Below are 23,948 nucleotides of genomic sequence, written 5' to 3'. Positions count from 1 at the left end.
ATGCAAGCCATTTGGTCATGGGAGGAGCCAGCATTTGTAGTGCACTGGTCCCCCTGACATGCCAGGACAACAACCGGGCACCCTAGGGGGCACTGCAGTGGACTTCATAAATTGCTCCCTTACCTTGTGTGCTGAGCCCCTCAAAACCCACTACCCACAACTGTACACCACTACCATAGCCCTTACGGGTGAAGGAGGCACCTAGATGTGGGTACAGTGGGTTTGTGGTGGGTTTTGGAGGGCTCACTGTTTCCTTCACAAATGTAACAGGTAGGGGGGATGGGCCTGGGTCCGCCTGTCTGAAGTACACTGCAGTACCCACTAAAATTGCTCCAGGGACCTGCATGCGCTGTCACGGACCTGAGTATGACATTTGAGGTTGGCGTAGAGGCTGGCACCACATATTTTGAAAGATGTTTTTTGAGGGTGGGAGAGGGTTAGTGACCACTGGGGGAGTAATGGGAGGTCATCCCCTAGTCTCTCTGGTGGTCATGTGGTCATTTCGGGCACCTTTTTGTGCCTTAGTCGTAAGAAAAACAGGTCTGGGTGAAAATGTCCAAGTGTTAGGCACACCCAAGTCCCCAGTGGCATACCAAGGGGGGGGGGGCAGTGGGGGCGGTCCGCCCCTGGTGCACGCCGCTGGGGGGGTGCTGCGCACCGGTCAGCTTCTTTTATTTCCATGCTCCCTCTGCCCCGGAACAGGAAGTAACCTGTTCCGGGGCAGAGGGAGCATGGAAACGAAGGAAGCTGACCGGCGCGCGGCACCCCCCTAGCGGCGTGCACCCGGGGGGGGGGGTTCTTTCGCCAGAGTGGGGGGGTGGCTGCACCTGGGGGGCGGGGCGCATCGGCGATTCCCCCCGGGTGTCAGCCCCCCCTAGGAATGCCACTGCAAGTCCCGCCTTCGCTATGCCTCTGACACACACCCTTGAACTTTGGACATCCTTTCGACGGACTGCAGTTGAAGACGTCCTAAATCGAGCTTCGATTATACCAATTTGGACATCCCTGGGAGATGGACACCCATCTTCCGATTTATGTCAAAAGATAGATGCCCTTCTCTTTCGAAAATGAGCCCCTGTGACATCATTAACAGTAAGCTGGTACCCCTTTTTTTTTTTTTTTCAAATAATGGTAGTTTTACAGAGCAACCAAAATTAAAGAGAATCAAAGATCTAATATCAATCTCAAAAAAATAATTTGCTAATTAGAAAGCAGATGAAGAAACACTGCACCAGGGGAGAGAAAAGGGCCATAACAGTGAATAAATAATTTTTTGAAAACTCAAACCTTCATGGGGAGCTCAAAGGCTTTTAAAGTCAAATCCCCAAATAGGAATCCAATACTGTCACTCTGCTACAGTTTCCCCTCCTGATGCAAGTCATGGCAAACCACGAGGCCCTTGTCGGGGTTTTCATGGCAGCAGAGATGGACTGGGTAACTAACTAGACAAATAGTGCATTTTGGCATGGTTTAATAGTTTTGAGCTCAGCTTTTTGGGGAACATTTTCTATTATAATTTTTGGGCAGTTTAAATGAAAGACTGCACTAGCTGAGCGTTTTGTCTTTTGAGGCTCTTTTAGACTGTTTTTTGGAACAGTTGGAGGGGCATAATTGAACGGGGTGCCCAAGTTTTCCTGAGGGCGTCCTTACAGGATGTCCCTGTGAAGGGGCGGGGAAACCCGTATTATCGAAACAAGATGGGCGGCCATCTTTTGTTTCAATAATACGGCCGGGGACGCCCAAATCTCAACATTCAGGTCGACCTTAGAGATGGCCATCCCTAGAGATGGTCGTTCCCGATTTTCGGTGATAATGGAAACCGAGGATGCCCATCTCAGAAACGACCAAATCCAAGCCCTTTGGTCGTGGGAGGAGCCAGCATTCGTAGTGCACTGGTCCCCCTCATATGCCAGGACACCAACCGGGCAGCCTAGGGGGCAGTGCAGTGGACTTCAGAAAAGCTCCCAGGTGCATAGCTCCCTTACCTTGTGAGCTGAGCCCCCCAAAAACCCCTCCCCACAACTGTACACTACTACCACAGTCCTTAGGGATGAAAGGGGCACCTAGATGTGGGTACAATGGGTTTGTGGTGGGTTTTGGAGGGCTCACATTTACCACCACAAATGTAACAGGTGGGGGGGGGGGATGGGCCTGGGTCCACCTGCCTGAAGTGCACTGCAGTACCCACTAAAACTGCTCCAGGGACCTGCATACTGCTGTCATGGAGCTGGGTATGATATTTGAGGCTGGCATAGAGGCTGGAAAATATATTTTTTAAAAGTTTTTTGAGGATGGGAGGGGGCTAGTGGCCACTGGGGGAGTAAGGGGAGGTCATCCCCGATTCCCTCCGGTGGTCATCTGGTCAGTTCAGGCACCTTTTTGAGGCTTGGTCGTAAAAAAAAAAAAAAGGAACAAGTAAAGTCGGCTAAGTGTTCGTCAGGGACGCCTTTCTTTTTTCCATTATTGGCCGAGGACGCCCATGTGTTAAGCATGCCCTAATCCCACCTTCGCTATGCTTCCGACACGCCCCTGGGAACTTTGGTCATCCCCGCGACAGAAAGCAGTTGAGGGCGCCCAAAATCTGCTTTCGCTTATGCTGATTTGGGCAACCCTGGGAGAAGGACGCCCATCTCCCGATTTGTGTCGAAAGATGGGCGCCCTTCTCTTTCGAAAATGAGCCCATTGGTTTTTCTCCATTTGGAGTTTTTCCCTTCCTCTTTTTTCCAGCAATTGAAACCAGCAAAAGTATTGGACTATTTAGGGATTTGACTTCAAAATCCTTTGGGTAATACATCAATATTTGGGTGGTGTTTAAAGCCAATGCTGTTCAAACATCTAGTCCAACCATGGTGTTTACATATCAGGAGGCTAGACTCCTGGAAATAAAGCTCTTTTCTTCAGTGAAGTTCTTAATTACAAGGGATCAGACTAAGCTTCCAATAGTTTGGGTTTATACAAGCTATTTGCATTGATCTTTAACACCAGTCTCTTTGGGAAGACGTCTGTCTCTGCTTTCTATATGATGATGGCCTTAGCCTTAATTGGTCCAGTATGATTTAACAGACAGAAGCTTCTCCTGCCCTGTTCAACGTTGCTGAATATCGACCCCTCTGCAGCCTGTCATGCCTATCCATCCATATCAACTACAAGCTCTACAATCCCTTCCTCTCCCTCAGAGATCTTCCACTGAGCTTTCTTGAATTCAGATACCATCCTCATCTCGACCAAGCATCCACCACCCTTCATGTGACCCCCCCCCCCCCCAAAAAAAAAAAATGTTTTTGCCTCTGCTGCAGGAAGAAGGTGGGGGGGATTTTCAGGGAGGTCACTAGTGAAACAGAGCTGACACTGAGAGGCTGGGGGGAAAATCCCATCCCTAAGGGCCAGGGCCAGGAGCTGATAAAAGAGATTGATGGGTGAAAATTCTGGTCTTTAGTCAACCCCCGCTGAGACCCGTAATGCCGAGGGGGAAGAAAAAGGAGACATCGGAGGAGACAGAAGAGCTAAAGAATAGCTGATCCATCCTGTGCAGCGCCTTCAAACATAGGTGAGAGGCGCTGCACCGGCCATTATGGTGGAGGGGGGGTCCGGTGGGGGGGGAGCGGCGGGGACGAAATCGGGGGGGGGCGGGGCACGGAAGTGGAGGAGGGCAGGAGGCGGAGCATTGCCGACTAAAGAAGAGAGACACAGGAAGGGAGGGGGAGCCCAGCAACTGCAAAGGTTTCATTTTTAAAAGCTTTTATTTCACAAACGGAGCAGCGGGGACTTCAGGGGGGGGGGGGGGGGCAGGCAAGGCAAGGCCAGGCCGTCCATACAGGACGCTGCTGATGAGCGCCTTTGCCCCCTCCCGATCCTTTTTTAATTTAGTTTCCTTTTTTATTTTAGGCACAGGGAAGCAGGGAGCCACTTTTCTTTTAAAACATGCCAGCAATTTGGTTTTTCATCGTGCAGGGGGCATTGGGGAGATGGCAGCTCAGGCTTTAACGACAGGTCTGAGCTGACGTTAAATTTCTGGTGGTAAGTGAATCGTTGCTATCGTCGGTATGGTTAGTGCATTCCGAATTGTCTACATTTCAATGGTAGTTTCTCATTTGCATTCCAGTTTCGTTAGCTGCTACTGCCGTCGAAAAATAGGCTTTAGTGCATGGAAAGGATAGGAAATTCTTCCTTAAGGGCTCATTTAACGATGAAAAACGTTTAGTGCATCTGGGCCTTAATCAAGATTCCCAAGTACTTTGTTCTGGTTTGCAAATAGAGAAGATTTATGATAGAACTGAACTGCGAGTCTGAAAGCCCCAATATCATCTGGAGACTATGATTTGTACTGTGCTGACCATCTGAAGAAAAACACCCTAAATTATACAGACCAAGTTGACAAGTTTATGAACTGCTTTTCAAATTACTCTTAGTAAAACATGATGAAGTTCAACACAGAGACTGCTGACTGATCTTTTTGTGTGACCCTGGTCCCGGGGCGGAACTGAGTCAGAGTTGTGCCTGGGGTTACGTTTTATAAAGAAAAATTTACTTAGATTACTCCTGAGTCTACCACCTGTTCATCCACATTCTATGACCCCTTGTTCCAAAGCTTCTTTCAATTAAAAGAAGCCAGTTTCCTGTGCATTTATACCATGGAAGTATTTAAATGCCTCTATCATATCTCCTGTCTTTATTCCAAAGTATACGTACTGAGACCTTAAAGTCTGTCCCCATATCATTTATTATCAAGTTTCAAGTTTATTAAGACCTTTCCACCCTGCTTATTAGATGACCCATCTAATGAAAATCACTGACCATTTTAGTGGCTTCCCCCTGAATCAACTCCATCCTGTTTATGTCCTTTTGAAGTGCTGCAAATGAGGTCTGCTCAGAAATCTATACAGAAGCACTGTCACCTCCTTTTTCCTTCTGGCCATTCTCCTTCTGGTGTTTGCTGTTATCTGTTGTACGTGTTTGGTCACCTTAAGATATGATCACCTCCAGAACCTTCTCTTCTTTCATGCACAGAAGAATTCCACCTACCATACTGTATTGCTTTCTTGGGTGTTTGCAGCCTAGGCTCACCATTCTGCTTACTGAGCGATGATTTGATGTAATCAGCCTGACATTTTATTGAGATGTCCCACTTATGGTACAAGGAGAGAGTTTAGGTTCCTCTTAATGAGGACCAGCAATAAAGTGTATATATATATATATATATATATATATATATATATATATATATATGTTGCCTCTTTGTCTTAAATGTACCTGAACTGCTCAGATCACCACCTCCTCCTCTCTCCATTGCCTGTAGTAATTCCAATCCTGCAACTTGAATAAGAGAATTATCTGGATTTGAAACCATTCAAAGCTGCACGACTGACTATGAAAGAACGGCAGCCTAATTTGCTTAAGGTCAATTCTCTCCAATATCTTATAAATACCTGCCCTGCTCAGCTAACAGCAAGCAAAGGAAATTAACAGCTTTATAACAGGAGAGCTACAATATGGCTTCTTGCCCCATCTAAACTCCCCCGACTGCTGCATGACTGACTCGGGAAAAATGGCAGCTTAAATTAGGAACCCTACCTAACTATAGCGAGTAATAGCATCATTTTGAAGCTTGCCACAAATCAATACGTCCACACCTCCCCACCTTATGAGTACCTGAGACACCATGACCTCTCCTCACCATCGTTGGCGTCTACCTTTGAGGAGGATTCCGTTCTGAAGTCTTTAACAGCGCACATTTAGGACTGATAAAGAGGGCTAATCCTGACTGACTTAAACTAGCTCCAAAAGCTATCACAATGAAGTGGCTCACATGGATTTGCTTAGCCCTTTTGAGCACATCAGGCGGCAACCTCCCAGATAACTTGGTGCCTGATCCTATCCCTGTAATCTAGAACCTGTCTTGAAAACCCTGTACTAAGAAAACCCTAATTATAATGTCGGGTATCTGCTAGACAATGCCAATACATACCGTCAGAACACTACTAGTGATCTCACTAATTATCATCCAATTGCATCTATTCCACTTTTTGTAAAATTAATGGAAAGCATGGTGACCAAACAGCTCAATGAATATCTGGATAAATTCTCCATTTTGCATGAATCACAGTCGGGATTCCGCCCACTCCATAGCACTGAAACTGTGCTCATCATGCTCTTGTCCAACTTCAAAGAGGAAATAGCTTTAGGAAAAAGTATTCTCCTACTACAATTCGACATGTCGAGTGCTTTTGATATGGTGAACCATAAAATCCTTGTAAAACTTCTTGATTACTTCGGAACAGGCGGAAACATATTAAAATGGTTGAAGGGCTTTTTAACCTCCAGAACTTACCAAGTTAAATCCCTCAAGGCTCGCCTCTTTTCCCTATACTCTTCAACATAATGCTGATTCCTTTAGCCCCTATCCAAGCTTGGCCTTAACCCATTCATCTATGCCGATGATGTCACTATCTACATTCCTTTCAGAAATGATTTATCTGAAATCTCCAATGAAATTAAGCTTGGATTAAACACCAGATAGTCACCTAGGAAAATTCATTCAAATTAAAATTAAATACTGAGAAAACTCATTGCCTTATCCTCTCTTCTCCCTACAATAAGTTCAAATCCTCAACCTTAATCACTTCTGATCTTACCCTTCCGATATCTGAGAGTCTAAAAATACTTGGTGTAATTATTGATCGTAACTTATCACTCGTCAATCAAACAAACTCCACCACCAAGAAAATATTCTTCTCTTTATGGAAACTCAAACGGATAAAACCTTATTTCCCGAGAGAAATATTTCGTAACCTAGTTCAATCGATGGTATTGAGCCACCTAGACTATTGTAATGGAATATACGCAGGATGCAAAGAACAACTTCTAAAGAAACTCCAAACCGCCCAGAATACAGCAGCCAGGTTAATCTATGGAAAATCAAAATTCGACAGTTCTAGACCCCTTCGTGTGAAACTACATTGGCTTCCAGTAAAGGAACTAATTACTTTTAAAATTTGCACCATGGTCCATAAAATTCTTTATGGTGAAGCCCCAGGTTACATGGCTACCCTTATAAATCTGCCACCTAGGAATTCTTCCAGATCATCCCGCTCATATTTAAACCTACATCATCCTACCTGTAATGGTCTCAAATATAAATCCACTTACGCTTCCACTTTTTCCTTCATTAGCACTCAACTATGGAATGCGTTACCTAAAGCAGTGAAAACTATTCATGATCATCTGAACCTCAAAAATTCTCTGAAGACCAGCTTATTTGGAAAGGCTTACCTTAATGGACCCGTCCTAAATCCATAATTCCTGGACTACAACTAACTTATGGACCTCATGGACTCTCTTACCCTCCCCCTCTTTTCCCTCATTCTTTGTAATTCAATCCTTGCTGTTCACCTTACTATAATTCATTTGTTTGTTTACCGGATTGGCGATTGCCTTTACGGTCTGATGTTAGCCAACTGAGCCTGCTGGTAGGTGGGAAAATGTAGGGTATAAATGTTATAAATAAATAAATACATATATACTATGGTTACAAACCAGAACTAAATGGCTAACATTTGACGGCCTAAAAAACCTCACTACCTTTTGGAATTATCCAAACAATTCTCCCCTTTGGAACACAAGTCTTAACTCACTCCTGTCCCTGCCGTTTATATCAACGCCAGGTCTGTGGGGAACAAGGTTCTCTTACTCAAGGATCTGCTAGAATCTTCAGATATGGGATTACTGTTTATCTCAGAAAAATGCTCACAGAAGTTGATAGCCCGATACTGCCCCACATCTACCTAACCAGTTATGGCATTCTTCATTCTCCAACACAGGGTAAAAAAGGAGGCAGACTTGCTCTTATTTTTAACAGTTTTCTCCACATGTCTTTAGTTAGTTCTGGGGTTTTCCCTGAACTAGAATACATGCTGTGCAAATTCTGTGATAATTCAAAAGAGGCAAATCAAATCGCCCTACTCCTCATTTACCATCCTCCGGGAGCTTGGTCCAAGGCCGAACCTCTACTTGAAGAGATGACTTTCTCTGCCATGTCACAATTTTCAAGGATTATTTTCCTGGGAGACTTAAACACAGACATCCCACCCGCAGACAAACTTGCTAACTTTAATGAAAAAAATAATAAAACTACGCAGCACACTTCCTCATCACAATACCGACATCGAAATCTTCTTCAACGATCTGGACCCATCCTCTGAAGGATACCCAGCTGATCGCATTTGGACAGCATTTAATCTCCTCAGCACCAAATCAGTTACACAAGCGACTCACAGGTTCGCCAAGACCCACTGCAAACGATACATGTCCCAGTCATCTACTCAAGTCTGCCCCAGACCGCTTCATAGCAGACCTCACATCCCATCTAAACTTCATGCTACAACAAGGTCTCTTCCCTGAGGAATGCGGCAACATCCTTCTCACCCCAATACCAAAAGACGCCGAGAAAAGCACAAACGATATCACCAATTACCACCCAGTTGCGTCTATCCCATTAGTAGTAAAAATGATGGAGAGCTTCGTGACTAAACAGCTTACGGAATACCTGGACAAGTTCTCAATACTACATAATTCACAATCAGGATTCCGATCCCACCATAGCACCAAAACTGTCCTAGTCACCCCTCCTGGCCAAATTCAAGCAGGAGGTTGCCACAGGCAAAAGTATACTTCTTCTCCAGTTCGACATGTCGAGCGCATTTGACATGGTAAACCACAACATACTACTAAGAATACTAGGCCACTTTGGGATTGAAGGAAACGTACTTAACTGGATCAAAGGCTTTCTAACCACCAGAACTTATTAAGTAAAATCAAAGTCAAACATATCACCACCGTGGAAAGCAGTCTGCGGAGTACCTCAAGGATCACCATTATCACCAATACTCTTCAACATGATGATGATTCCACTGGCACAGTCCTTATCCAACCGAGGCCTTAATCCATTCATTTACACAGATGATGTTACAATATGCATCCCCTTCAGACATGATCTGACAGAAATAACCAACAAAATCAACGATAGTCTGAACATCATGGACTCCTGGGCAAACTTATTCCAACTGAAACTGAACACCGAAAAAACATATTGCCTCGTCCTCTCCTCTCCATATAACAAATACAAACCCACAACCATACCTCGGACAGTTTGAAAATACTCGGTGTCACACTCGATTGCAACCTTACCCTCGAGAGCCAAGTAAACTCTGTAACAAAGAAAATGTTCTATTCAATATGGAAGCTCAAACAATTAAAACCTTTCTTCCCAAGATCAACTTTTCGATACCTAATACAATCAATGGTCCTAAGCCTTGCAGATTATTGCAACGGAATCTACACGGGCTGCAAAGAACAACTCATTAAAAAACTCCAGACCGCCCAAAACACAGCAACCAGGCTGAAATTCAGCAAAACACGTTTCGAAAGTGCCAAACCCCTCCGAGAAAAGTTGCATTGGCGCCCAGTCAAAGAACGGATCATCTTCAAAATCTGCACCTTAATCCACAAAATCATATATGGCGTAGTCCCAGAATAGTCCCAGATTGTATTCTCTTGTTAATATGTAAGCCGCGTTGAGCCTGCAATGAGCGGGAAAGCGCAGGGTACAAATGTAATAAATAAATAAATAATACATGACAGACCTCATAGACTTACCAATAAGAAACAAAGTCAGATCATCAAGATGCTACCTAAGCCTACACTACCCAAATTGCAAAGGACTGAAATACAAAACAACTTACGCAGCCAGCTTCTCCTACATAAGTGAACAACTATGGAATGGGCTCCCAAAAGCTGTGAAAACAATCCAAGACCACTTGAACTTCAGGAAATCACTAAAAACCAACCTCTTCAAAAAGGCTTACCCCAACGACCCCACGTAACCTTCTTCACCTACCAGCACAGCGTGACTATGATCGAACAGGACAACACGCAATCTTCATCCATTCCGACCCTCCACTTATACCTCATACGATCACTATACAACTTTGTATTTGTTATCCACCAACTGGGCAAACGCCTTTGACGGTACTATGTAAGCCACATTGAGCCTGCAAATAGGTGGGAAAATGTGGGGTACAAATGCAATAAATAGATAAATAAAATAAATAAACCTACACTTGGAAAATGATGCAGACACCAATGTCCACAACTTCAAATCATTCCTGAAGGACTGCGAACTAACTACATTCTCCGAGGGTGCAATTCATGAAAAGGCCATATGTTAGACTTCATGACTTCTTATCCTAATAGCTTGATTAGTTCATTCAAATGGAAGATAGTACCATGGTCTGATCACTTCCAACTGGATTTCACCACTGATATCTGTATGTCAAGCGTAATCAGATATAAGTCTTCCAAACTCATCTCCATCAGAGATATAATCAACAAGGCCATTTTCTGGTCTGAGCTAACAGATTCCCTCACTATCGCATCTCTTACACATGGTTCGATCAAATACCTCAGGGACACCAAGGTGAAAGCCATACTAGACAAAATTGCTCCATTTACCAAGTGGCATTTGACGCACGTAGATCATTACCGTCTGGTTACCGTGTGAGACCTTACCGCTAAGTCAATGGCTGGCGGTAAGGTCTCAGACCCAAAATGGAAGCATGGCAATTTTCATTCTGCTGCATATCCAGTTCAGGTAACAATTTTTAAAAGGCATTTTTTGTAGGTAAGCTGAAAAATAATTCAGCGTGCACCCAAAACATGTGTCTACACTACTGCAGGCCATTTTTCAGCACACCTTAGTAAAAGGACCCCTAAGTTTCCCTAAAAATGGGATGTTCTATGCCAGCCGGCAATTTTCAAGGTTGTTTTTCTTAAGCAAAAGGTGAACCACTGCCATTTTTAATACTGTTGGTAGTTGCCCATTAGAAAGAGAGGAGTTGACAATTTTTGTGGCGCCTTCTATGAAGCCCCTGCTTGCCTACTGCACTATCTTTAATTGGCAGGGGTCGAGGGAGCAGGTAGTTGGTTGAAGGTTTCTTAGGATTTTGTCAAGGACCTCCTCTCTTATTGGATTAAAAGAGTCCATATGTCTGTGTCAGGAGGGGGTGAGTTTGTGCGATCTAGGTTAGCTGATTGGAGAATGGGTGGGACTGCCTATAGATCCTGGTGGAGACTTTTAATTTTGTTGGCAAAGTACATAGCAAAATCATTGTAGTTCAGTTGTGACTGGGCAGGCTAGTTCTGTTGTGGGGGTTTCAGTAGGCTGTTTATTATACTACATAGGTACATAAGTATTGCCACACTGGGACAGACCACAGGTCCATCAAGCCCAGTATCCCATTTCCAACAGTGGCATTTATGATGCTTATCCCAGAAATAAGCAGTGGATTTTCCCAAGTCAATTTAATAATGGTCTATGGACTTTTCCTTTAGGAAGCCGTCCAGACCCTTTTTAAACCCCACTAAGCTAACCGCCTTTACCACATTCTCTGGCAATGAATTCCAGAGCTTAACTACACGTTGAGTGAAGAAACGTTTTCTCTGATTCGTATTAAATTTACTACTTTGTAGCTTCATCGCATTCCCCATAGTCCTAGTATTTTTGGAAAGAGTAAACAAATGATTCACGTCTACACCTTCCACTCCACTCATTATTTTATAGACCGCTATCATATATCCCCTCAGTCGTCTTTTCTCCAAGCGAAGTCATCCCATCCCCTTTATCATTTTTGTTGCTCTTCTCTGTACCTTTTCTAATTCCACTATATCTTTTTTGAGATGCGGTGACCAGAATTGCACACAATATTCAAGATGCGGTCCGATGCAAAGGCATTATAATGTCCTCATTTTTGTTTTCCATTCCTTTCCTAATAATACCTAACATTCTATTTGCTTTCTTAGTTGCCGCAGCACACTGAGCAGAGGATTTCAAAGTATCATCAACAACAATGCCGAGATCCCTTTCTTGGTCGCTGACTCCTAACGTGGAACCTTGCATTGCGTAGCTATAGTTCGGGTTCCTCTTTCTCACATGCATCACTTTGCACTTGCTCACATTAAACGTCATCTGCCATTTAGACGCCCAGTCTCCAAGTCTGGTAAGGTCCTCTTGTAATTTTTCACAATCCTCCTGCGATTTAACGACTTTGAATAACTTTGTGTCATCAACAAATTGAATTACCTCACTAGTTACTCCCATCTCTAAATCAGTTATAAATATGTTAAAAAGCAGCGGTCCCAGCACAGACCCCTGAGGAACCCCACTATCTACCCTACTCCATTGGGAATACTGACCATTTAACCCTACTCTCTGCTTTCTATCCTTTAACCAGTTTTTAATCCACAATAGTAGAGAGGTGTGGTAGCCGTGTTAGTCCACTTTTAAAGGTAATCAAGAAATAGAACAAAATAAAACATGGAAAAGAAAATAAGATGATACCTTTTTTATTGGACATAACTTAATACATTTCTTGATTAGCTTTCGAAGGTTGCCCTTCTTCCTCAGATTGGAAATAAGTAAATGTTGGTAGGTGACAGTATATATAAGAGACATCAAAGCATTTCAGTGACAGTCTAGCAGGATCCTGTTAGACTTTCACTGTTAGACTGTCATTGAAATGCTTTGATTTTTCAGTTATATATACTGTCACCTACCAACATTTGCTTATTTCCGATCTGTTGAAGAAGGGAAACCTTCGAAAGCTAATCAAGAAAGTATTGTTATGTCCAATAAAAAAGGTATCATCTTATTTTCTTTTCCATGTTTTATTTTGTTTTAATTTCTATTGATAATCCACAATAGAACACTACCTCCTATCCCATGACTCTCTAATTTCCTCTGGAGTCTTTCATGAGGTACTTTGTCAAACGCCTTTTGAAAATCCAGATACACAATATCAACCGGCTCGCCTTTATCCACATGTTTGCGGTGTTCAATTCTGGTCACCGCATCTCAAGAAAGATATAATGGAATTGGAAAAGGTGCAGCAAAGGGCAACTAAAATGATAGAGGGGATGGGATGACTTCCCTATGAAGAAAGACTAAGGAGGCTAGGGCTTTTCAGCTTGGAGAAGAGACGGCTGAGGGGAGACATGATAGAGGTATATAAAATAATGAGTGGAGTGGAACAGGTGGATGTGAAGCGTCTGTTCACGCTTTCCAAAAATACTAGGACTAGGGGGCATGCGATGAAACTACAGTGTAGTAAATTTTAAACAAATCGGAGAAAACTTTTCTTCACCCAATGCGTAATTAAACTCTGGAATTCGTCGCCGCAGAACGTGGTGAAGGCGGTTAGCTTGGCAGAGTTTAAAAAGGGGTTAGACGGTTTCCTAAAGGACAAGTCCATAAACCACTACTAAATGGAGCGACGCAGGGGCAGTAACGTAAGAGACGGGAGGAGCCTGCGAGCCAGCAGCCAATGCCTCAAGGCTGCCTAGACAGTGCCTGCCGGTGCCGCGCTTTTTTTTTTTTTTTTTTTTTACATTTTTTGTCCTTAGCGTTAGCACTTCTTCTTTTTGTAGTGCCGGCCCTGCTGCTCAACAGGAAAAGCAGCAGTGGCTGGCAATGGGAGCTGGGGCTGGCGCTGGCATGGGCCTCGAGGAAAAGAGAAAAGAGGGAAAACATGGAAGGATGGGGAGAAAGAGGGAAAACAGATGGAAGGATGGGGAGAGAAAGAGGAAAAACGGATGGATGGGGAGAGAGACTCTGGATGGAAGGATGGGGAGAGAAAGAGGGGAGATGGATGAAAGGACGCAGAGAGAAAGGGGAGAGACTGGAAGGATGTGGAGAGGAGAAGGGACACTGAACAGAAAAGGGTACAGAGATACAGAGACACTGGTTAGAAAGAGGGAGAGAGAGACATTAGATGGAAGGTAGATGGATGGAAGGATGGGGAGAGAAAGAGGGAAGACGCTGGATGGAAGGGTAGGGAGAAAGAGGTGACACTGGACGGAAGGATGCAGAAAGAAAGAGGGGAGACTACTAGATGGATGGGGAGAGAGAGGGGAGACTGGAAGGATGGGGAGAGAAAGAAGAGAGCTGCTGGATGGAAAAGGAGAGTAGTGAAAGACTGGAGAATAAGAGGAAGGGGCATGGGGAGAACAAGGGTGAGAAAAAGATGAAAAGCCATAAGTAGATGAAGGAAATTAAAGAATGGATAGTAAGAATGAATTAAATCAGGACAGAGAGAGAGAGAGAGGCAGAAAAATATTGAAGAAAGCAAAGAAAAAGGAGAGAAAAATGACAAATGGCCAGGAAAACCTGGCAGAAGAGTTAAGCGAATACGAAGGAAAGCAGAATCTAGAGACTGGGAGCGACACAATGAGAAAAAGTAAATGGCCATACAAGAAAGGTAAAGAAAATAATTTTATTTTTAATTTAGGATAAAGTAATATGGTACCTGTGTTAATGAAGTTTCAGAGACCAATACTTCCTTCCTTAGGTCAGGCGAGGTTACCGTAACAGCATTATACTAACCTGAGGCAGGAGGTTTTGGCCTCTGAAAGCTCACTGAAAAGGGTATTAGGCTATTAAATAAATTTTCTGAAATCTGATGCACTGAAAAGCAGCACTTTACCCTGTGTGACAAATGCATCTGATTAGCGTGACTAAATTTTGCTGGGGGAGGGGTGTAGAGAGAAAATTTTGTGCCCACCCACTTTGGGTTCAGGCCCATCCAAAATTGGCAGTCTGGCTACGCCACTGATAAAGGGGCATTAAAACCTCTAAGTAGACATATGAAGTATCATATCATACCTTATGCTATCTTGTTGGGCAGACTGGATGTACCATACAGGTCTTTATCTGCCGTCATCTACTATGTTACTAGCAGGCTTATTTTCGAAAGAGAAGGATGCCCATCTTTCGATAGAAAGCAGAAGATAGGCGTCCTTCTCCTAGGGTCGCCAAATCGGCATAATCGAAAGCCGATTTTGGGCGTCCCCAACTGCTTTCCGTCATGAGGGCATGTCGTATGCGGGACTTGGGCATGCCTAACACATGGGCGTCCTCGACTCATAATCAAAAAAAGAAAGGCGTCCCTGACGAGCACTTGGACGACTTTACTTGGTCCTTTTTTTGTTACGATCAAGCCACGAAAAGGTGCCCAAACTGACCAGATGACCACTGGAGGGAATCGGGGATGACCTCCCTTTACTCCCCCCGGTGGTCACTAACCCCCTCCCACCCTCAAAAAAAATCTTTAAAAATATTTTTTGCCAGCCTCAAATGTCATACTCAGGTCCATTGCAGCAGTATGCAGGACCCTGGAGCACTTTTAGTGGATGCAGTGCACTTCAGACAGGCGGACCCAGGCCCATCCCCCCCTACCTGTTACACTTGTGGTGGTAAATGTGAGCCCTCCAAAACCCATCAGAAACTCACTGTACCCACATCTAAATGCCCCCCTTCACCCATAAGGGCTATGGTAGTGGCGTACAGTTGTAGGTAGTGGGTTTTGGGGGGCTCGGCACACACGGTAAGGGAGCTATGCACCTGGGAGCAATTTCTGAAGTCCACTACAGTGCCCCCTAGGGTGCCCGGTTGGTGTCCTGGCATGTGAAGGAAACCAGTGCACTATGACTGCTGGCTCCTCCCACGACCAAAGGGCTTGGATTTTGTCATTTCTGAGGTGGGCGTCCTCGGTTTCCATTATCGCCGAAAATCAGAAACGATCAAGTCTAAGGACGACCATATCTAAGGTCAACCTAAATTTCCAGATTTGGGCGTCCCCGACTGTATTATTGAAACGAAAGATGGACGTCCATCTTGTTTCAATAATATGGGTTTCCCCGCCCCTTCACGGGGACGTCCTGCGAGGAGGTCCTCAGAAAAACTTGGGCGTCCCTTTGATTATGCCCCTCTATGTCTTGCTTTCACCCATGCTTGCTCACCATCTCTGGTGAGCTGGAGCTAAAAGAATAGCATTTCCTTATGAGGGATCGCAGCTACAGCTATGAGAAGGTTTCCTCTGGCAAGTGCTACCTGCGGCACAAAATTGTAAAGAGTATGTAATTCCTCCGCTACTTGGGGCAGGTAAGTGTTTTGTTCTAAGTGTGAGCTGAGACACTTGTATCATGTTGAACTTTGTTAGAGCATTATTGTTCTGTTTCCCCCCCCTGTTTAGTGTTTATCTAGGGCATGAAAATTAGCAACAGGATTTATCAGAACAATTTAAGAACTTGCTTTGTATTGTACACTACCATGTTTTTCCAGGAATCTGTTGCCAGCATAAGTGTGAGAGGGTCCCCCGGACATCTCGTGAGCCACAGGAGTCAGACCTACGTGCCCCACAGGAGAACTCAAGCATAATAATTAGCAGACTAAAACTAACGATACAGAGCATAAAAACCATGAACATTCAATGTTCAACATATTTCTGAAGCATAGCAGATCATACTCTCTCCTTAAATCAATAGGCAAAGAGTTCCATAAGAGGGACCAAGTTCAGTTCTTATTGATTATATTTTTCCTCACACTACTGGCAGATGCAGGCTGAATTTTCCCAGATATTCAATGCTGAGCTCTGAGTATCCAGGTTAGTTTACCATGCAGCAGGCCAATATTGAGACCGGTGCCTGGTTAGCTCGGCGGATAATATTAGTTCAGCTTTTTTGATTCCTAACTTCATCTACTTACTGAATGTCGCCAGTGACTGGCTATGCAGCATCTCCACCCAAACTCTGCCCCTAGCTGGTTTCAGCGGCATTACCTAGCTAAGGGCCACGGAATGTCAGCTCATTCATTATTCTGTGGGAACAAAGCCAGTTGCACGTCCGCCATTGACTAGACAGAGCGTTCATTGTGAAACTGGCATTTCTCGATAAAAGCAAAGGTTTGCCCTCCCTGACACTCACTTCCTGCCACAGTGTGCCAGGAGGCTCCATTCACAGTCCCATCTTCCATGTGGAAATCGTCGGTGTGGCAGGCTCTCCGGCTGGCATCCGTCATCAGTCGGTGCGTGGAGGCGTAGGAGAATGCTAACCATTGAAACACATGGTCATCGGGGGTGCCGGTGTACTCCTGGGTTTTCCATACCGACCGTACCATGTCATATGGGTATGCCACCACCAGTTCTCCTCCCTGCAAGTTTCCACCCAACACAAAGGGGTTTTTCTCCATCCATGCAATAACTTCTCGTGTCTCCACAGCCACCTAAAGGGGACAGAATGAGCTCCGCATAAGAGCGTGGTTCAGTATCCACCCACCCTCCCTCCCCAAGTACCCAAATCATTAAACATCCAGCTTCACACTCTACACATGCAACCCTAAGGACACTGGGAGGGAAATGTTCTAAAACCACTTACCTAGGCAAACGACAAGTTACCTGACTGTAATGGTTTCTTGAAAATTTCCCACCATCTGAAGGGTAAGCATATATGTGTTGTCACAAAATATAAATAACTTTACCCACATGACTGGAATGGAAAAATAGCCACAGAAAAAGCAGGCACAGATCTCTGCAGGTATTTTTCATAGACAGTTTTCAAAGGGAATATTTTCCCTTTCAGAACTGGATGAAAGTCAACAGGTAAATACTCAGACTTCCCAACTACTTGTAGACATTTCAAGATTACCCCAAAACAGTAAACGATGTAGCAATCCCCAATAGCCTCACACCTATGGACAGGTCAGTTTCCCCTATAAACCCTACAGAAGTGCAGTAAATGCTGTCCTGATCCCCAGTAACCTCGTAACTATGTTTCCCTTATAGTCCTGGAGTCTGGAAGTCATGTCTCCCCTACAGGAGTGCAGTAAATGCTGTCCTGATCCCGCTGCTACGGATCAGTAAGTTCCCTAGATAAGCTGTCCATGACGCTTCTGGTCAACCAGCAAGGTAGGCGTTCTTTTTCAAAATTGGTAGGAAATATTCTGGGTCGTCCTCTGGTACCATCTTTGATAACACAGGACAGGTGTGGAGTCATGTTTCCCCTATAGTTCCTATAGGTATACAGTACATTCTCTAGTGATTCCTAGTAACCTCGTATATAGGGATGGGTCTGAATTATATTTTCCCTTTGGCTCCTATAGGAGTATTAGTTCTAGTAACCTCTTATGGGTGGTTCCTATTTTGGTAATATTAGAAGTCTCACCGTTGCATTTTCTGAAAGGTACCATTTTGGAATAGGGAGGTGATGATTTGGGAATTTGTTTGGAATCAGCTTGCGATCCTCAGCGTTCCACAGGAGCGTATTCAGGTCAGGAAAATTTTTATTGATGTCAATTCCATCCTGTGTCCATCTTCCTAAAGACCAGCCGCCCAGTTCTGACCCCTGTGATCAGAAACATAAAATACACTTTTTGAGTTCTTATTTCCGCCCTGTTCAGATAGGTGTAAGGAGAAAGGAGGATTGTGAGAATGTGCAAGAGGGACAGAGCAGGTATACGTATACATGGCGAGAGGAAGAACTATTTTTGCAAAATTTATCAAATTTACTTCACACCTTTTCCGTAGTTGTTCAAGGCAAGTAACACTCATATACAGCAGGTATTTTATTTATTACCTATTTCTAGGCTACCTAAAAAATGTTAGAATGAACACACACAGAATCCATAAAATAAACTAAAATGAACATCATAGTAGATGACGGCAGAAAAAGACCTGCACGGTCCATCCAGTCTGCCCAACAAGATAACTCATATTTGCTGCTTTTTGTGTATACCCTACTTTGATTTGTACCTGTGCTCTTCAGGGCACAGACCGTATAAGTCTGCCCAGCACTATCCCCGCCTCCCAACCACCCGCCCCTCCTCCCAACCACCGGCTCCGGCACAGACCACACAAGTCTGCCCAGCACCATCCCCACCTCCCAACCACCAGCCCCGCCTCCCAACCCCGGCTCCGGCACAGACCGTACAAGTCTGTCCAGCACTATCCCCGCCTCCCAACCACCAGTCCCGCTGCCCACCACCGGCCCTGGCACAGACCGTACAAGTCTGTCCAGCACTATCCCCGCCTCCCAACCACCAGCCCCACCTCCCGATCCTGACTAAGCTCCTGAGGATCCATTCCTTCGGCACAAGATTCCTTTATGCTTATCCCACGCATGTTTGAATCCCGTTACCATTTTCATTTCCACCACCTCCCGCGGGAGGGCATTCCAAGCATCCACTACTCTCTCCGTGAAAAAATACTTCCTGACATTTTTCTTGAGTCTGCCCCCTTCAATCTCATTTCATGTCCTCTCGTTCTATCACCTTCCCATCTCCGGAAAAGGTTCGTTTGCGGATTAATACCTTTCAAATATTTGAACGTCTGTATCATATCACCCCTGTTTCTCCTTTCCTCCAGAGTATACATGTTTAGTTCAGCAAGTCTCTCCTCATACGTCTTGTAACGCAAATCCCATACCATTCTCGTAGCTTTTCTTTGCACCGCTTCAATTCTTTTTACATCCTTAACAAGATACGGCCTCCAAAACTGAACACAATACTCCAGGTGGGGCCTCACCAACGACTTATACAGGGGCATCAACACCCCCTTTCTTCTGCTGGTCACACCTCTCTCTATACAGCCTAACAACCTTCTAGCTACGGCCACCGCCTTGTCACACTGTTTCGTCGCCTTCAAATCCTCAGATACTATCACCCCAAGATCCCTTTCTCCGCCCGTACCTATCAGACTCTCCCCGCCTAACACATACGTCTCCCGTGGATTTCTATTCCCTAAGTGCATCACTTTGCATTCCTTCGCATTGAATTTTAATTGCCAAACCTTAGACCATTCTTCTAGCTTCCTCAGATATTTTTTCATGTTTTCCACTCCCTCCGTGGTGTCCACTCTGTTACAGATCTTAGTATCATCCGCAAATAGGCAAACTTTACCTTCTAACCCTTCGGTAAAGTTTGCCTATTTGCGGATGATACTAAGACATCAAAACACAATAATCAGCAGCACCCCACAGCAGTATCACTTCTCACTCACTTTTATCCATTATAAACCTGTTTAAATAATAGGTTTTCAATCTTTTTTTTTTAAACTAATGCTGTCTATCTTTTTGCAATTCCATCTTGCCACAAGTTTATTCCACTCAACAGGTCCTATCACAGAAAATGCAGACTCCCTCGTTTCCACCAGGCGTATTTTTAGCAATGAAGGTACCCTCTAGGGGACAGTTCAGACTAAACACCTACTATGTATACAACGGAGCTTCATGCCATAATACATGTACCAACAGAAGCAACTTAAACCTTAACCTAAATCAATGGTTCTCAAACCTGGAGGCACCCCAGCCATTCAGGTTTTTAGGATATCCACAATGAATATTCATGAGAGATATTTGCATGCACTGCCTCCACTCCATGCAAATCTCTCTCATGAATATTCATTGTGGATATCCCAAACTCTTGACTGGCTGGGGTGACTCCAGGATCAGAACTGGGAACCACTGCCCTAAACGAAACAGGCAACCAGTGTGATCTCTGCAAGTATGAAGTAACATGAGACTGTCTAGAACAACTAAAAAGCACAAGGGCAGCAGAGTTCTGGACCACACCTGTGGAAGTCCCAAATCTAAAGCATTGCAGTAGTCCAACCTGGTCATTACCAGACCCTGCTGCACCACCCTCAGATCATAAATAGGAATCATCAACTTGAGCTGACTAAGGATCCACAAGTGATAATAAGAAGTCTTCACAATATTCATTAACTGTTCACAAAATGATAAACGACAGGCCAAAATAACTCCAAGACAACAACTTCTCTCACAGAAATTCAATCAAATACCTTGAAAATCAACAAAAGAAGGTATAGTCAGGACCCTGGGGGTTTTCTCAACAAAAGAAGGTATAGTCAGGACCCTGGGGGTTTTCTTTAACTTGCAGAGACCTCTTCTGGAAACACTGCTGGTAGGCCTCTTGGGTGCAGCCTTTACTTCCTCATAGGTGGCTGTCCCACTGGATTTCACATCTTGAAATGAAGTTTGGCTGCTACCGATCAGTAAATTCCCTAGATAATACTACTAACAATCATTTCTAAAGCGCTACTAGGGTTACACAGCGCTGTACAATTCAAACATAGAAGGACAGTCCCTGCTCAAAGAGCTTACAATCTAAAAGACAAGAGAACAATCTAAAGACAAGTGAACAATCTAGAGGACGAGTGAACAGTTAATCTGATAGGGTGGATAGATTGGGGCATTTTATATTTCTCGAGCGGTTAGGCGCCGAAGGCAGCATTGAAGAGGTGAGTTTTAAGCAGAGATTTGAAGATGGGTAGGGAGGGGGCATGGCGTATGGGTAAAGGAAGATTATTCCAGGCATAGGGTGAGGCAAGGCAGAATGAGCGGAGCCTGGAGTTGGCAGTGGTGGAGAAGGGTACTGAGAGAAGGGCTTTGTCCTGTGAGCGGAGGTTGCGGGCGGGAACATAGGGGGAGATGAGGGTGGAGAGGTAGTGAGGAGCCGCAGACTGAGTGCATTTGTAGGTAAGGAGGAGGAGCATGAATTGTATGCGATATCTGATCGGAAGCCAATGAAGTGATTTAAGGAGAGGGGTGATATGAGTATATCGGTTTTGGCGGAATATAAGACGTGCAGCAGCGTTCTGAACGGATTGAAGGGGGGATATATGGCCGAGTGGGAGGCCGGTGAGGAGTAAGTTGCAGTAATCAAGGCGAGAGGTAATGAGAGCATGGACGAGAGTTCTGGTGGTATGCTCAGAGAGGAAAGGGTGAATTTTGCTGATGTTGAAGAGGAAGAAGCGACAGGTCTTGGCAGTCTGTTGGATATGCGCAGAGAAGGAGAGGGAGGAGTCGAAGATGACTCTGAGGTTTCGGGCAGATGGGACGGGGAGGATGAGGGTGTTATCAACAGAGATAGAGAGTGGAGGAAGAGGATAAGTGGGTTTAGGAGGAAAGACAAGGAGCTCGGTCTTGGACATGTTCAGCTTCAGGTGGCAGCTGGACATCCATGCCGCAATGTCGGATAAACAGGCCGATACCTTGGCCTGAGTCTCCGCGGTGATGTCAGGTGTGGAGAGGTATAGCTGGGTGTCATCAGCATAAAGATGATACTGAAAACCATGAGACGAGATCAGCGAGCTCAGGGAAGAGGTGTAGATTGAGAAGAGAAGGGGTCCAAGGACAGATCCCTGGGGAACTCCAACAGATAGTGGGATGGGAGTGGAGGAAGATCCATGGGAGTGTACCCTGACGGTGCGGTGGGAGAGATAAGAGGAGAACCAGGAGAGGACAGGGCCTTGGAACCCAAAAGAGGACAGCGTGGCAAGAAGTAAATCATGATTGACAGTGTCAAATGCGGCGGAAAGATCGAGGAGGATGAGGATGGAGTAGTGACCTCTGGATTTGGCCAGGAGCAGGTCATTGCAAACTTTAGAGAGTGCCGTTTCAGTCGAGTGCAGAGGGCGAAAACCGGATTGAAGTGGATCGAGGATGGCGTGAGAGGAGAGAAAATCAAGGCAGCGGCTATGAACAGCGCGCTCAAGTATTTTGGAAAGGAAGGGTAAAAGAGAGATGGGGCGGTAGTTGGAGGGGCAGGTAGGGTCAAGTGAAGGTTTTTTGAGGAGAGGTGTGACAACGGCGTGCTTGAAGGTGTCAGGGACAGTTGCAGTGGAGAGAGAGAGGTTGAGGATGCGACAGATGGCGGGGGTGACAGTATGGGAGATGGTGTTGAGTAGGTTGGTGGAGATGGGATCAGAGGAACAGGGGTGCATTTCGAGGAGGAAAGAAGGCAGGAAGTTTCATCCTCGGTGATCTCAGGAAAAGAGGAGAAAGAGACCTGGGTAGGTTGGATGAGGGAGAGGGTTAAAGGGTGAAGAGGAGGTGGTGGCTTGGTCGTGAAGTCAAGGTTGATCTTTTGCACTTTGTCGCGGAAATAGTCGGCCAGTGATTGAGGAGAGAGAGAAGGGGGAGTAGGAGCGGGGGGCACTTTTAGGAGGGAGTTAAGGGTGGTGAAGAGACGACGAGGGTTGGAGCTGAGAGAATTGGTCAATTGGGTGTAATAGTCCTGTTTTGCACGGAATAGGGAGGAGTGGAGGGAGGATAGCATGAATTTGTAGTGGAGGAAGTCTGAAAGGGTACGAGATTTCCTCCAGAGGCGCTCAGCGGATCGGGTGCAGGAGCAAAGGTAACGGATGCAAGGAGTCAGCCAGGGCTGGGGATTGGTGCGTTTTGTGGGACGGGAGATCGATGATGCGAGGGTATCCAAAGCAGAGGAGAGAGCGGTATTGTAAGCGGAGACCGCTTTGTCGACAGTTGCGGAGGACGTGATGGAGGGGAGGAGATTAGAGATAGTAGGTGATAAGGTGGAGGGGTCAATAGCCTGGAGGTTCCTGGAGGTGGTGGTTAAAGTTGGACGGGGTGGAGGGGGGGTGAAGAAGTGTGAATGTGATCAGGTGATGGTCGGAGAGAGGAAGAGCTGAGACGTGGAAATTGGAGGGTGAGCCGGAGGAGGAAAGGACGAGGTCAAGACAATGGCCGTCACGGTGAGTAGGGGTGGTGGAGCACAGCTGGAGATTGAAGGAGGATGTCAGGGTGAGGAACTTAGAAGCATGGGGGTCGGATAGGTCATCAGCATGTACGTTAAAGTCTCCGAGAATGAGGGACGGAGATGAGGGGTCAAGAAAGACAGAGAGCCAAGCTGTCCATGACACTTCTGGTCAACCAGTAAGGTAGGTGATTCTTTCAAAATTGGTCAGGAAATATTCTGGGTCGTCCTCTGGTACCATATTTGATAACACCGGGACCAGAGTGGGTAACCTGGAAGTCTGCAAGGCTTGCGTCACTTAGGTCAGGGAGCTCTGCTGGGCTTCCAGAGATCTCTGGGAGGCTTGCTGGTGCTCCCATTGCCTCTGTACTACTTGTTGCAGCTGTTGCTGGCCCTTCACTAAGGCCTTTCCATGTTTTTGTTGTAGCGTTAGCGACGAGCAGGGGCGTATCTGCGTGGGGCCACGGGGGCCTGGGCCCCCGCAGATTTTGCCCTGGACCCCCCTACTGCCGTCAACCCTCCCCCACCATCGCCATCACCTACTTTTGCTGGC

General features: G+C 45.4%; 1 protein-coding gene across 1 annotated transcript in view; it reads right to left on the bottom strand.

The window, feature by feature from the left end:
* CPXM2 (carboxypeptidase X, M14 family member 2) overlaps positions 1-23,948 on the bottom strand; it is a 191,624-nt gene that overhangs the window by 17,629 nt on the left and 150,047 nt on the right. The window contains exons 10-11 of the mRNA XM_030202559.1: positions 18,046-18,225; positions 16,810-17,107 (exon numbers count right to left, since the gene is read on the bottom strand). Of these exons, the coding sequence (XP_030058419.1) occupies positions 16,810-17,107; positions 18,046-18,225 (478 nt within the window). The remainder of the gene's footprint in view (positions 1-16,809; positions 17,108-18,045; positions 18,226-23,948) is intronic.

The sequence above is a fragment of the Microcaecilia unicolor genome, chromosome 5, assembly GCF_901765095.1.
Source record: "Microcaecilia unicolor chromosome 5, aMicUni1.1, whole genome shotgun sequence".
Classification (NCBI taxonomy): Eukaryota; Metazoa; Chordata; class Amphibia; order Gymnophiona; family Siphonopidae; genus Microcaecilia; species Microcaecilia unicolor.
Note: the sequence above shows the minus strand (reverse complement) of the source record. Positions and strands in the feature narration are given on the sequence as shown.